The 15,749-nt window shown below is 34.0% G+C and overlaps 4 protein-coding genes across 5 annotated transcripts; 3 read left to right on the forward strand and 1 right to left on the reverse strand.

Moving 5' to 3' along the window:
• The first annotated feature begins 1,147 nt into the window (after window positions 1-1,147).
• Window positions 1,148-1,438, forward strand: LOC132616787 (uncharacterized protein At1g15400-like). The gene has a single exon (XM_060331447.1). The coding sequence runs from the start codon at window positions 1,148-1,150 to the stop codon at window positions 1,436-1,438; it is 291 nt and encodes a 96-aa protein (XP_060187430.1).
• Window positions 1,439-2,453: 1,015 nt separating this feature from the next.
• Window positions 2,454-6,629, reverse strand: LOC132598688 (uncharacterized). Of its 2 annotated transcripts, none has more exons than XM_060311706.1 (6): window positions 6,486-6,629; window positions 6,238-6,337; window positions 5,215-5,300; window positions 5,048-5,112; window positions 4,177-4,259; window positions 2,454-2,864 (listed from the first exon to the last, which is right to left on the reverse strand). In XM_060311706.1, exons 2-6 carry the CDS (start codon window positions 6,316-6,318, stop codon window positions 2,772-2,774), a joined length of 408 nt encoding a protein of 135 aa, XP_060167689.1. In that variant the 5' UTR covers window positions 6,319-6,337; window positions 6,486-6,629; the 3' UTR covers window positions 2,454-2,771. The 2 variants fall into 2 exon arrangements, with proteins under 2 accessions (XP_060167689.1, XP_060167698.1); XM_060311715.1 differs by having other exon boundaries at window positions 6,238-6,329; window positions 6,486-6,610.
• Window positions 6,630-7,323: 694 nt separating this feature from the next.
• On the forward strand, window positions 7,324-10,869 carry LOC132621088 (probable polygalacturonase At1g80170). Its single transcript, XM_060335267.1, has 9 exons — window positions 7,324-7,627; window positions 7,918-8,049; window positions 8,185-8,355; window positions 8,647-8,667; window positions 8,961-9,168; window positions 9,628-9,709; window positions 9,798-9,906; window positions 10,148-10,264; window positions 10,340-10,869. Exons 1-9 carry the CDS (start codon window positions 7,391-7,393, stop codon window positions 10,622-10,624), a joined length of 1,362 nt encoding a protein of 453 aa, XP_060191250.1. The 5' UTR covers window positions 7,324-7,390; the 3' UTR covers window positions 10,625-10,869.
• Window positions 10,870-13,096: 2,227 nt separating this feature from the next.
• On the forward strand, window positions 13,097-15,175 carry LOC132598706 (uncharacterized protein At2g34160-like). The gene is made up of 5 exons (XM_060311733.1): window positions 13,097-13,298; window positions 13,388-13,436; window positions 14,264-14,326; window positions 14,435-14,499; window positions 14,828-15,175. Exons 1-5 carry the CDS (start codon window positions 13,179-13,181, stop codon window positions 14,915-14,917), a joined length of 387 nt encoding a protein of 128 aa, XP_060167716.1. The 5' UTR covers window positions 13,097-13,178; the 3' UTR covers window positions 14,918-15,175.
• The last annotated feature ends 574 nt before the right edge of the window (window positions 15,176-15,749 follow it).

Raw genomic sequence — 15,749 nt, forward strand, 5'->3', positions numbered from 1 at the left:
ATCCGTCTCAAATTATCTGTCGCTTTTTTGCTTTACACGTTCTTTAAGAAATATTAATTAGGAGGGGTATTTGATTAACTATATCCTTATTTATGTCTAAGTTATAACGTCTCTCCATTAAATGTTTACTCTATTAATGTGTCATCTCCATTTACGACAAAATTCGATAAGGATAAAATGAGGAAAAAAATAATTAATTGCGACTTGAACTTCTAAAACGACAAATAATTTGAGACAACTATTTTCAGTAACCACGACAAATAATTTGAGACTGAGGGAGTACTTATAAGACAAAATCAATCATCAGTCATCAACCACAAGTTGGTCATCCCAACTTATGAACTTTCAAATTTCAATGTATGAACACTTTTGGTTTGAGTTTTGATCAAGTATTTTACCACTGTATTTTATACTTAATATCTTTTCTAATTCTCAAAGTACTTTTTTTCAAAGTAGAACTCCTAACTCTTCTTCATTCTATTTTCGTCGTTCGTTATTCTCTTTGTTCATATACTTTTTAAATAGTTTTTCTAAATAACTTTAAGGACACATTAGTTATTTTCGTAGAGAAGTTGTTTATCATTATTTCAATTGTAACACCTAACTATTTATTTACGAATTAATTTCAAGTAAGAATTACTTTTCAACAATTAATTGACAGAGTTGTCCCGGTAACCAGTGGTAAGAGGACAAGCCGTATGCCATACTTGATTTTCCTTTACCTCCCTTAAATATAAATTCCTCCTGTCTTTGTATAAATCTGTCGCCTTCATTTGATGCATGTGGAAAAAGTTTAAGCACAAGGGGCTCCATACCTGATTCAGAGTGCTGATCCCAAGAAAGATCTTTAGAGATAGGAGTATTATAAATAGGAAATAATCCCTTTAGGTTTAGGAAACCCATTGTTCAAATAGAATTGGAAAAGGAAAACATATTGTCCTTGTAGGGTTGGAAAAACCTTTCTCTTATAGGTTTGGAACTAGTTCTTGAAGATCTATCATCTATATATAGGGGCTGTAGTTGGGTTCATTATATTGTACACTTCATTGATCTCTTTCATTGTGGAAAACTCTCTGCTTCTGCCCCGAGGATTAGGCTTAGCTGAACCTCATTAAATTCTTGTGTCATTTATTTTCACAACACATTGATGGCTGGGTTGCAAAGATCGGCTGTTTCATTCCGCAGGCAAGGTTCATCTGGACTAATATGGGACGACAAATACTTGTCAGGTCAGCTTGTTAAACGTAAAGAAGAAACTAACAAAGAACTAGAATGGCAACCCAAAAAGGATATGCTGCTGGTGAAGGCTTCATCAAGGGCCGTTGGATCAACGGAGAGGAGCCGATCCAATGGTGGGGCGGTAGAGCCACCATCTCCTAAGGTATCTGCATGTGGACTGTGTAGTGCCATTGGCAAAAAGGATAAGTCCCGACATTGACATCAGTATGGTAAGCATGCTTTGTGAGTCAGCGGCGCAAGCAGGATTTTTTAGAGCTAAAGGACTTGTACCATGTTTTCTTTTCTTTTGCCTTTGTTCAGTCAGAGAATTTGTTATTTTAGGCTCTGCAGAGACAGGTTTCTTACGTTTCTTGGATTGTCTCAGTAACCTCTGAGTATTTATCAAGTGTCTCTCTTTTTCGTTTCTCCTTTTGAGACTTATGTGAGGCAAATATTCAATGTAATTATGTACGAAATCGAAGTTGAATTTGGGAATATCTCTTGATTTTATATTCTGTAATGAATATGTTCTGATCTTTTTCGCTGTACATTGGGTTGCTGTTGCAGCATCTTCCTTCCTAAATTCAACATGCATGAAGCTTTCCTTCGGTCGAGCCACTTGGAGAATTTAAAAAATTGTAGAGTGTCACATTTGGTTCCTAAAGGGCTTTATATGTTCTACTACTACACTACTACTATTGTAAGTTCTATAATTGAATCCAATACTCAAAAACTCCCACACAAACCTATAGACAGATATTACTATTAAAGGATGACTGTCGATATAACTAATCCAGCTTCGAGAAGTGAATTTGGCACCAAAACTCGGGAAGTAGAAAAGGAAGAGGTAGCCATCATTATCAGAAAATTGACGTAACTTATCCACTGTTCATTTTAAACTAGTTCCAAACTTTGACGGTATTGGAACACAGAGTGAATGAGAGTTTTTCCATATTAGTCTGTCAAAAACTTGGAAACCCAGAGGGTTCAACGACAATGGAAACCAACTGCTATCCTATACATTACATGATTTAACATATACATTGATTATTAACAGTGTAAGGAATGATTTTTAACGGATGCAAGAACCACTTATAGTTGATAACTATTGACAGTGTAAAAATGTTTACACTATCAATGTAATTAAACATATAGTAACAGGTTATCTATGTAAATTGACTTCTTTAATCAATGAGTTTGGCTGAGCTAAAGTGACTACTAAGGGACCAATGACAAGTCTTTGGAAGCCCAGAGCTAGCTGTTGCATCACATGCATGAATAGATCAATAGCATGACACTCAGATACATTGGAATCATTGTAGGAGACTAGTATACAGCAAAACAATTACTAACTTAGCTCAGTGTATCACCTATTGTTGCGGTTATACAACAATAATGAAACATTAACTTGGTGAAAAGAAGATCCACTAGTCAATTTATCATTTACCATGGTCACTCCCAAACACAATAACCAGTCATCAACAGCAAATGAATATTGTAAGGAACGAACTTTGCATTGATATAGTTCTTGTTTAGCTTTGGTCCGTATAGTCTCAGAGGTACTTTCTGGCAAGGGCTCTAACTTTGGTATCGAAGTGAGATGATGTGATGCGAGATCCTGGCAAATAGAGAGGATTCAGAAGGATCTGCAAGTTTTGCAGTAACAGATCAGTGAATTTCCATCTAAAATAGTTAAACCACATATTTCTCTTCTAAACAGGAAGGGTTGCAGGCAGGAGATAAACCAGGGCATGAAGAAGTAGCACATTACATTATCTACAAGAGTATAAATGAAAAGGTAGCAATGAGGATGCGTTTTGAGTAAGGGTGCATCCCTGCATGCCTAACAAGGTCATTAACATAGAATTGCACAACTTTTTCCCCAGAGGTGGCATTTAAGCTCAATCTCTCAGTTTTTAGTATAAACTTTAGTAATTTTGTTGAATTATGTACTTCTTGAACTGCAAACAGTTCTTTGGGGATAAAAATCTAGTTTCACTACGACACAAGTTCAATTAGAATGTTTAAATACCAGGCTTTCTTCTAATAAGACACAAAGTTCATAAATCAATTAATTTTTACTGTAATTTATCTACTTGAAAAAGTTCTACACCTCAACTAGTTTGGGACTTCGATATAGTTGTTGACTTCTTGTTATTGTGGTGGCAGGGGATTCTAGTCAAAGATTTGTACATCACAAATTTATGAATCTTATGCTGTTACCAACTAGTTCATGGCTTCATTGCCTTCATAACAATTTACCAAGCTGAACCATACACCTTTAGAGCTAATTTGATAAAAGCCCATGTATCTATCCAATATCAAGTGATCAGTTACATGAAACACTCTAGATCATGTGTTCCATTTATAGCAAAACAATCCAAAGGTATCTTAGAAAACACTGGAAGAGTGCCGTCATAAGTCGTAACAAATCAGTACTCTTGCTGATGTGTACCAAAAAGGTACTGTTGTACACGTGGAGAGTACTGTGATGTACTGTAACCCCAAAAGAGCAACACAAAGGGAAACGAAAAGGCAACGACTTTAATCACATGTGAGGAACTCCAAAGATGAAATCATTAGAAGCCCAAATGAACTTCATAGGATCATAGAGATATATAATCACTGTAGACATGATTTCTAGATTGACTTGACAGCAACTGATCTTATTATCACATACAAAAATAATAATTCGAACCTTTTTTTTCAATAGCCATGCCTACATACAGAAGTTTCAGCTTAAAAGAATCTCTTGCTATAGGATAGGAAGACAAACCATAGAGTGGAAAAATACAATGAGCGCTCACAACAGGTATGCATAGATGTCAGCACCATCCCCCAATTCCCAAAGAATAATGACCAAGGCAAAAGAGCAGCAAGATGAGATCAAATAAATTAAAATGCACAACTTCTGTGTTTTTTATGTCCTATTGAAAAGCTTTCAGATAAGGCTTTTACCTTTATATATAGCTCATGGACCTCCTGGAAGAAGGTTTTGATCCCATCATCATTGCGCGAGTCATGAAGCAGCATCAATCGCGTATGTATGCTTGATTGGTCAAGGGAACAAAAAACAAAATGTTCACATTTGTAAAATCAAACTGGTGATGCTAATTGTGCAGTTTCCATATACGAAAACATATTAACTTATGCCAGCTATGAGAACATCTAAAACATGCTACTTCCTCTTTTTTCTTTTTCTTATTTTGATAGTTAAAAAGATGTTGTAGAGAGAACAACTAGAAGCCTGCCTCGACATTCCAACTTGCATCAAACCAAGGAATCAGTCAAGAAGGTTAGCTAATAAAAAACATCAGGAGATTTTGCATTAGTGTGCTCGAGGTTAAGAGTTAACTATCATCATTGGTTACAGAAGGGGATAAAGAAAGACATAAATGTAGTTATGTGAGCCAAGTATAGGAAAGAGTGAGGAGGAGGACAAGATGGAGTGGAAGGGGAAAGGTCCCCTTCAAGATCATAAATGTTAAGAAATATGGGTCATTTCTTCCTCCTAATTCTGCTATGGTAAATCACTTCACACATCAATCCATGAACTCTACGAACTAACCTTCTATAAGAGGAGTCATAAAAAAAAAAACTGATAAAGCAGACTCATATGCGATACAAGGAGTACTCGTAAATAATGACTATCTTTATAAATGACCAGTGACCACCGTAAATCAAATAATTTCAGTTGAAGTAAAAGCAAGATGTTGTACTGATTGTTAAAGAGAAATGCAGATATAAAACAAGCTAGCAACATCATGTATATTCTATTAATCAAAACAGTACTGTCACTAAATACTGATTTAATACAACATATGGAGGATATGACCAGCAGTGACGTAAACAGATACCACCAAATCATTGAATCTGTCAATTGATTTCAAGAACCTGGATGAAGAAAGAATGAAGGAGAATCACTACGACGACGATGAGAGCAAGAAAATTTAAAACGGAAAATTGCAATTAATGCTAAGGGGGAGGCAACCTTACATAGCACTTGTAGTCCATGCAAGGTCCTGAACAATATCCAGTGCTGCATGTAATATAAACTGGTGCTGGTGAGCAGCGTCTTCTTTCTAGCATGCAAGTACAACGTAAAATATCACCAAGTAACTACACCACTTTCATCAATGACAAAAACACAGTTAAATAGAAAGATGTGCATGCACTTTGATAACGATGACAAAGACGCCACAGTCCACACTGTAAACTCAAATGCATTATAACTACCTCATTAAAAACTCATGTGCACACGCTATGAAATGAAATTTATGATGTAAAACTTTAAAGGTTCTTTATATCGGATATTAATTATGTTGTGATTTGTGATTTAAGGGGAGATGGGAGCTTATAAGCGGATCCATGATTTGAAGTTTATAGGTTCCTACAACGACCTCAAGTTAATACTATAATAGTAACTGGATTCACTGTCAAATATTTGTAGTTACTTAGTAGATTTCTTTATATTCATACAGAAAGCTACTAGGTTCACGTGAACTCATAACTGGGCCTCTGGATCTGTCCCTGTCGGAGCTAGTGACTGATCATTATCCCAAAAAGAAAGAAAGAACCCAGAAACTAATAAGCACTGTCGTCTATCTCTTAACCTTGTTTACGGATATATTATGTCCAGATATAGAAATATTGTTCCTTAAAGAAAATCCAATGCTGATCCTAAAGTAAAACCAAAGAGAGAAAATAATGACAAATAAAAATTCAGCTTTCCACACCATTTATTTATCTAGTTTGAGAGCAATATTCAGTAGATTATAAATGATTTTCCGAAAATTAAAATGAGGTTTCTTTCTGTACATTTCCCATCCCATCAACCAGGTTCGAAGTGATCAGTTCATTATAGAATCAAATAATATATGTCACTGATAAGAAAAGGGGGATATGTAAATACTCCTATGCTACTTCAAATGTAAAGATATTTAGTTGTATAAAGAAAAGAAAAAACAAGAAACATGATGAAGAGTAATGGTATAAAATGTGGTAACAAGGTGGAATTACCTTAGGGGCAGTGCCCACTTCAGCTTCGTAGATAGGGATATCATTCCTGCTTACAATCATAAAACATGCTGTGCTTGCCATTTTCCCGATCCCTAAATTCCTTCAAACACAAAACTCAATCAAATTCACCTTTTTAATTTACACGTACAAAAATCCACTCTTGAATAATGACGTTAGAAGAAATTTTTACTGATCTTTGTATCAAGTAAAGACAATTTTGAATGTACGGAAATCTAGAAAGTACTTACAACTTGATTATGAAATGAGATCGCGAGGAGTTCGCCGAATAAACAGATGGACAAGTTCGCACCACAAGGAAGAGGTGGGCCGAAGAAGAAATTCTGGTGGAGTGAAAGTTGGGCCTATAATGATCTGGTTTGACCTTCAAATGGGTTGGTCTTTAATTTTGTCCTAAAATACATCTTATGCCTAGCGGAGCATAAGTTCTTTTAAGACCGCAGGGCATAATTTGTATGAGACTATAATGTGAAAATATAAACTTATGCGGAAAAGAGTTATTTGCCTGCAAAAATTGAAGACCAACACAAAATAGGAACAAAGGGTACAAAATAGCTACTCTTAGAACCACTTTTTAGTACAAATTCATTTTTACAAAGTATTTAATATTTAGCCGCCTTAAAATCAAACTTCTAACTTTGAATATGAAGTTTCAAACTTGAGATATAAGAGTTATAAGTTATGAAGTTCGAACTTCACAATTCAAATTTTAAATTTAGGATATTATTTGTTGAAGTTCAAACGCAGAAATAGTGTATCTCTACAGCTCGAATTAAAAGTTGTGATTATATTTTAAATACTGAATATCTTTTAAATAGCGGCATTTGACAGAGATATATACCTCTATATTTTGTCTAGGTAGACGCATGTGAAAATAGCTAACAGTGAAAGGATTGATTGATTTCATGATTTGTTTAAGTTTAATGTCTAATATTGCCAATTTTGGAAATTTCCAAGTCCCTTTTAATTACTTTCTTGGAACCTTCCCTTTCACCATACACGGGAGAAAAAAAACTAGCAGGAATTAAATTATTTGCTTTCTTCCAAAATTACTGACATGAATGATCTTGAATATTGTCGAGTAAGTAATTATAAATTCACTCGTCATTTCTGTCAGTTTAATTAACAGAATTACATGGGGGAGCTGAGATCTTATTTGTCCTTCTTTTGCTTCACTTTTTCTTATTCTGTTTCTATTTTGGCATCACGATTAGTATATACTACTATTTCCTTCCTGCTTGTCGCAAATGTGAACAGTTTTGATCCCCTCATTCAGTTTCCTATATTGAAGAACACAACAGGCAAATCAATAACCCTTATTTACGTGAATGAATTTGGAGCCAAAGGAGATGGCATCACCGATGACACTAAGGTAAGTCCTTTTTGGGATCAAACCACTAATGTTTGCCATGTTTCTATGCACCATCTTTCTAAAGTAGATACCATAATTTTATACTATCAAGTCATTTAAAAGATAATTACAGGTAACACTATTTAATATTCTTATCATTAATAAGTAACTTAAAATAAATGGTACATGACCTGATATAACAAGTTAAATTACAACATCAGTGTACATTATGCTTACCATCCTCGTATACACACAATTAATGCTAGTACTTATTTTCACTTGTGAGTTGAGGAATTCTTATGTATTTTCAGATTTTTCAACACATTTGGAAAATCGCCTGTTCTTCACCATTACGACCAAAAATCATAATCCCACAAGGATATTCATTCTTAGTTCGACCAATTGATTTTGTTGGGCCTTGCCGGTCAAAGGTTTCTCTTGTGGTAAGTGCTAAACTCTTAACAATTGTAACTTGTCCAACAATAGTACTGTGTTTTTTCAAAAATGATGATCAGTTGTTTTTTTTTTTTTTTTTTTTTGTTTTTTTTTTCTTTTTGCAATACATACACTCATATAAGATATCAGGTTCAATTGTAGCGCCGAAAGATCCAGAAGTGTGGGATGGATTGGATCCACATAAATGGCTTTATTTCCTTAAAGTGAGACACCTGACTGTACAAGGAGGAGGAACAATAAACGGGATGGGCCATAAGTGGTGGGCTAGGTCATGCAAGATTAATACAACCAATGTAATCATCATTAATTGTCATATTTTAGTACATAGAAATATATTCATTGTTCACTTTTGAGCTCTATTTTTGAAAATAATTACTATCCTAGGGTTTCAAATTCCACAAGTAAAATTTTAAATTATTATTTTGGAGTTTTTCTTGCGAATTTTAAAACTCCAGGACAGACAGATGATTATTTTTAATTATAGAGTTAAAAAATGGCTATTTGTATTTTTTTCCCCTTTGTGCTTTATGAAATTCTTTCACAACCAAGAAAGTCTGACGTGTTACAATCTTCTCTTTTTGCAGCCTTGTCGACATGCTCCAACAGTAGGTGCTATTTTCCCCAATCTCATCTTTTTAAAAACTTTTAATTTCTATAGATTGACGGCGTTAAAAGAAATTTTATATTATCAGGTCACCTAAAAAAATAATAAGTAAAACTAGTAGTCCGGAAAATAAGAGAGATAACCTGCTATAACAAGTTATATTCATTAATAGTATAAAAAAGATTTTACACTGTCAATATATATTAAGATAAATTCATTTTGTTTAATTACATATATAGCAGACTTTAACTTAAATTATTCCGGTCATGATTCGTTAATTTAATGACAGTACAGGCTATGAGTTTCCACAGATGCAGCAATCTGAAAGTGAGGAACTTAAGGATGCTTAATAGTCAACAAATGCATATATCAATTTCAGACTGCATATATGTTGAAGTATCACGTATCATAGTGCAAGCACCAGCTAAGAGCCCTAACACTGATGGAATCCACATAAGCTCATCCACACTTGTTGGTATCAGGGATTGCAGTATTCGCACAGGTTTGTTTTGTTTTTTGAGTCTTAGGAACGAGTTTGTGTTTGAGACATAGATGGCACATTAATAGCCTATTTGACTGACATTCTATTTCCTTTATTTAAAAAAGTGCTCATTTAAGAGGTTGAAGGTGTTTGATCAAGCTTTTAGGAATTAATAGATGCTTTTAAAAGATGAAATTAAAAAGCATTATTTTTTTTCCTATTAGCAATGAAACACTTTTAAAACCTTGACAAGTTACAAATTAATGCTCTAATATTCACAAATTATTATTAAATTAATTAGTCTAACACAAGTTGTTACTCTTAAAAATTACTTTATCAAATTGATTAGCCTCCTTTTCATGCATATTGATCTTATATGGTCCGAGCAATATTGTCTCAGTTTTTCTTGTCTATAGTCTCAGTTGATCTGTTATCATAATAGAAAACCTTTTATTCTTATATTTTCCTTTTCGAATCCAGGAGATGACTGCATATCTATAGTTGGCAATTCTTCGATGATCCTTGTGAAAAACATCGCTTGTGGCCCAGGCCATGGTATAAGGTACAACGTTTAATTTACCTTCTTTGAGATCATACATGTGTTGAAAAAGTTTTTAATTTGTTGGCTGATGTATGCACCATAACTTTAGCATTGGAAGCCTGGGAAAGTCAAATTCATGGTCTCAGGTGCAAAATGTCCTTGTTGATGGAGCATATCTTTCCAACACAGCAAATGGTGTCAGGATAAAGACTTGGCAGGTAGGTAATCCTACTTACTTGAAAATGAAATTTCAAGTTAAATTATTTTGCAAATTTAGAAAGGTAACAATTTTTTTTGAACGGACTAATAAGAAAATAGTGTCACAATTTTTAGAATAAAGATAGTAATGTTAATTCCGCCATAGTTAATTCCACACTAGTTTTCATCTTTGAGAACTTTAATTTGCTAATGCAATCCCGGTTGAAATTCCTCATATATAACGCTTTAATTATATTTCAGGGAGGTAGAGGGTTTGTGAGAAAGATTACATTTGAGAACGTGTGGATGAAAAATGTGTCAAATCCAATAATAATAGATCAATATTATTGTGATTCTCCAACGCCCTGCCCAAACCAGGTATGCTATAGTACATATATATGTTGCAATTACGTTTCTGTGCAACTAATATTTATGGGAATATTTGATATGCAGACTTTAGCTATTAGTATTCAAAGCGTATCCTTTTTGGGCATTAGAGGAACTTCAGCAACAAAAAATGCAATAACATTTGCCTGCAGTGATAGCTGCCCATGTAGAAGGCTATACTTGAAAGATGTTCAAATTGTTTCATTTTTGAGGTTATTTCGCACGACATCGTTTTGCTGGAAAGCATATGGTACAACCTCAGGACTAAACAATCCCCCTTCTTGCTTTTCCTCTGGTGAAAGCAATAGGCAACAGCCCACAGAACGTTTATCCAATTTGCTCACGGCATAAATTAAGAGGCTTAGCTTAGACCATCCACATCATATGAGAGCTAGCTGCTGGTAAATTCAAATGTATGTAAGTATTATATTTGTTATCCTAGGCAAAGCGTGTAATTAAATAGGTGCTTGCATATTATGTTAAGTGAGCATGTAAATATTTTTAATACTTGATGAGATGAGATGGTTATGTTTTATGAATAATCTGTCCTTGAAAGGATGTTGCATTTGTGGCCAAAAACCTATAGCACACTTAAATTTTACCGCTGAAATTTGAATTATGCGAATGGTCCAAATTTATCTTTGGAAATTTAATAATTATTGTATCTTTATTTGTCACTATTCCTCATCCCTATAAATATATCATCATTATACTAATTGACTCTATCCACTTCAAAAACACTGTTCGAAGATATTGTTAGTCCGCCAGCACTTCACGCCATGAGGACGTGAAGAATGAATACACAAAAAGTTCATACGAAAACATGCACTCACATTCATGCAATCTCTCTCATCCATTTATTTTTACCACTTTTCCCGTTCATCATCTTCCTTCCATCATAGTAGGATCTCATCCATTTATTTTTACCACTTTTCCCAATCGTCATCTTAATTCCATCATAGCAGGCTACCGGAAATAATCCCACTTTGATTGCTGCAAATGATTTATGAGCTGAATTATATGTTTTTTTGGGGTTTTTTAGCATTAGGAGGTTAATGTGGAATTTTGGCATCACCATTGGTGATCTCATAAGGAAGGGTAATGAAGTTGTGTTGATGAAGTTTTCCCAAAGATGAGAATTCAATTTAGTGGTGAAATTGATCATTATTTGAGTTTCATTAGATTAATTTGAACCTTGTGAATGGTCAATTTGCATTTGAGAAAATCTGGTCATTGGAGATCCCATTTGGATGGGCTTATGATATGACTTTGGACTTATGAGCCCAAAGTCATAAGTTAAGATTCCTAACTTATGGCTTTCTTCTTATTTTTGTTGTTTTGGCTTAAAAATAAATGCTTAAAAACACTTTTCTAAATGTTGAAAAAGGTGGTGGTGCAACCGTCAAGATAGTAATTTTGTTTTTAAAAGTTTAGAAGCGAGTTTGTCAAAAGAAAATTTGACCTTTTTTGTAAATGGCACACGTAGAATTACAGGAAACTAAACACTGTCATTAGAGATTTAAGTTTTTTTCTTTAATCAATAATAGCAAATCTAGTTTACTTATGTAAGATAAGGATAGAGTTGACCTCAAATATTAATGAAGGATAAATTTAGATTTTAGACCATCCCATATAATTAGAGGATAACTTTTACCATGTTCTTTTTTCGAGCAAAACACCTAATTTTACCATTTTCCCTAATTTAAATTGGGGTCTTAAAAAAAGCTATTTATGCACTTAGGACCAGAACGTTAAATTTTCTTAAACATTAAGAACTATTCCTGTTACATAGTGTACATGATGGACAAAAATAATTAAACTCAATACATTAAAGGACCATTTTGATAATTTTCTTCTCAACTTTTAATCCCCACGTTAGTCGAAACGAAGCCCTAGTAGCTGTTAAAAACAAAAGTTACAGTTAATTAGAGAAAAGGATAAAAATGGTCCCTTAACTATGATAGTAGGTTTAAAATAGTCCCTTAACTATGCACTTAACGGTTTTAGTCCTTTAAGTTTGTTCAAGTTAACAAAAATGGTCTCTTAACTATGAGAGTAGGTTCAAAATAGTCCCTTAACTATGCACTTAACGGTTTTGGTCCTTTAAATTTGCCATAAGTTGACAAAATGGTCCCTTAACTATGAGGGTTGGTTAAAAATAATCCCTTAAGTATGCACTTAACGGTTTGATAATGTCAGAAAATGATGTCTCGAAACACAAAGACCGACGGACTCTATCGATTAAAACTCAGGAATCCATCGACTAAATAAAATACACTAGACTTTAGAAATAAATTAGAAATAGCAGAAACTAAAAAAGTTGTCACTATAAAAAACAAGCGAAAAAAGCAATGGACGAAAACCGATGGATAAAATCGAGGGACACTATTTTTTATTTTTTATTTTTTATTTATTTTTTATTGTTTTTTACGAAAATCAACGGAAGTCCATCGGTTATTTTTGAGGAAAAATGCGCTGAAGTCCACCCTATAACCGACTAACGTCCGTCGGTTTTGTCCCGAGTTATTTGACCGATCTAGAGTTCTCACTAATTTTTCCCTTTTTTTCATAGTTCTCGTCAAATCTAACAAATAGAGTTCGATGAATATTTTGTCGAGACTAAAACTGTCAACTTATGGCAAACTTAAAGGACCAAAACCGTTAAGTGCATAGTTAAGGGACTATTTTGAACCTACTCTCATAGTTAAGGGATCGTTTTTGTTAACTTGAACAAACTTAAAGGACTAAAACTGTTAAATGCATAGTTAAAGGACTATTTTAAACATACTATCATAGTTAAGGGACCAATTTTATCCTTTTCTCCAGTTAATTACCCCGCCGTTTCGTTTCACGGTTACTCATTCATATAGTTGCAAAGGTATTGTTGGTAAAAGGGTTGAAGAATATGGAAGAGGTAACAGAAGCAGTGAGCAATTTAAACCTGGTTGATTCTCAGAAGAAGAGTAATCGCATTCAAGTTTCTAATACAAAGAAACCTCTTTTCTTCTACGTTAATCTTTCCAAGGTAATCCCATTAGTCTGTATATGGTTTTAATCGGTTAATTTTGTTCTTTCTCTGTTATTGGATTTTGATGTTTGAATACATGGTTGTAGAGGTATATGCAGCAGTATAATGAAGTGGAGCTTTCAGCTTTGGGAATGGGTATTTCATCTCAACTCTTCTCTTTCTTTTATTACTCATATCCTGATTTTACATGTTCTTATAGTTTGAACTTAGTTAGTCTCCTTTTTTATATGATTTGTTTGATTGGGATTCTCTATATTGGTGGTGGTACAAGAAGATTTTTCAAAATATTTAGTTTGACACAGCATATCAAAATTTGAAATTTCAATTCGTTAAACTATTATAATTATTAGTTAACTGTGTCGAATGTTTTGGGACGTATCAAAGTAGAAAGCTTGTCTTAAATTGGAGTTGATTTCTCAAATGATCAGTTATTATCTCACAAAGTCACTTTCTTTGTTAAAAAAAAAAATTGGAATCAAGAAGAATGGTGACTTTCTAGATATTAAGTAACTATTAATTGAGTGACCGATCGGACAAATCAACCCTCTTAAATTGGGAAGGCAGCAGTGTTTGATTGTGCTTCCTCTTTCCCAAGCAAAGCTATTTCAAGATACTGCCGGTCTTCTTTAAGGTTTTATAGCAAAGAATCTTCTCGGCAGAGCTTACTTCATAGCTCCCCGATTTTGACTTTCAGGAATTATTACATCTGCTTAAATTATTGTTAGCATTGGTTTTCAACGTTAAAGTGTATCCTTGTTGCTTGCTCTATGATTAAAGAAATTCTGCTTATTATAATCCCTGAGCTCAGTGTAATTTCTCTCCGTGTCTTTTGTCCTAATTTTGCTCTATGCTTATACTTTTTTTAACCTAAAGCCTAATTGTTCTAAAAACTACTCATGATGGCCCGGTGCATAAAGCACTTAACACGGTTCTGACACTCTGGTTCTGATGTGGATTTGCAGCAATATCAACAGTTGTATCAATTGCTGAAATTCTAAAGAATAATGGGCTGGCCATTGAAAAACGTGAGTCTTCACATTAGATGCAAATTTACTTCAGTGTTGCTCTATGTTGTTCTAAGTTTATGATATCGACATTCATATTGATATCTGTTATTTGAAACATAAATGCAGAAATCATGACTTCTACAGTTGACGTAAAGGAAGACATGAGAGGAAGACCTGTTCAAAAAGCCAAGGTATGTGTTTGCGCGTGTGTGGGGATCTTTTATTATGGTTGTGCATTGTGAAGTTCAATTGTGTTTGGCTTTTGGAATAAAGTGTGACTCATCCCATATCAAAATTTAGCATGTTTGTTATCTTTCCGTCAGTAGAACAGAGACTAGCATGGCATTCAGTCGTTACATATAATCCATCTTCGAACATTAGTTAATGCTATTCCATCTAATGTATAATCTTCCATGTTCTGCAATTCATACAATAACGATGTTCTTGGCTATCGGTATTGCAACTTGTTTCTACCTCTTGTTGAAGTATGCTGTTAACAATGTGGATGCTTATTTTCAGATGGAAATCGTTCTGGGTAAGACAGTGAACTTTGATGAGTTGATGCTTGCTGGGCAAAATGATGGGAACAATATTCAGGAACAGAGTTGAATGCAAAATTCGTAGTTAATTTTCTTGGATTTTATCAGTTCTAGTTTTCTAGTAGTTTAGAGGCAAATTTACAACCATGCAGCTGTTTTTCCACCTATATATTCATCCTTATGTTTTTTACAGGCTTTCTTTGTCCAAAGTTCTTCCCACCTCCCTCCTTTCTTTTACTTACAAGAGACATTTGCCTTTTCTTTTCTTTTTTTGTCTAAACTGAATTTTACATTGTATATTTTTGGGTCGTTGTGGCACCAGTTCAAATTATCGTGTTGAGTCTTACATGCTCTATAACCGCTGTATACAAAAAGCTTGCACTAAGCCAATGCGCTAAAACCTAACTATAGATCGTGCAGATCCCGAATTATATCTGAAATTGCATCCACATCCTGTACAATAACCAGGTTGCACCAAAAAGCTAGCAAAATAAGACATCTTTGTTTAAGACTATGAGCCCGTTTGGATTGGCTTATAAGTTGTTTTCAGCTTTTTTGAGTGTTTAGCTGGTCAGCTTAAAGTCATTTTGTGCTTAAAATAAGCTCAAAAAAATAATTGGGCCCGTTTGACTTAGCTTATTTAAAGCAGCTTATAAGCCAAAAAAAAAAAATAAGTTGGGCTACCCCAACTTATTTTTTTTTAGCTTATAAGCTGAAGCTGCAAACAGCTTATAAGTTTGCAGCTTATAAGCTGTTTAAAATAAGCCCATCCAAACAGGCTCATGTAAATTTTTCCTATGGCCTTCAAAAATTCTGTCATTTCTTTCAAGCCAAACCATCCACCATATAGCTTGATGGATGGTATTCCAAATCTTTTGTGATTTCTTGCACATTCCTTCTTT

Source organism: Lycium barbarum, chromosome 1 (assembly GCF_019175385.1).
Source record: "Lycium barbarum isolate Lr01 chromosome 1, ASM1917538v2, whole genome shotgun sequence".
Classification (NCBI taxonomy): Eukaryota; Viridiplantae; Streptophyta; class Magnoliopsida; order Solanales; family Solanaceae; genus Lycium; species Lycium barbarum.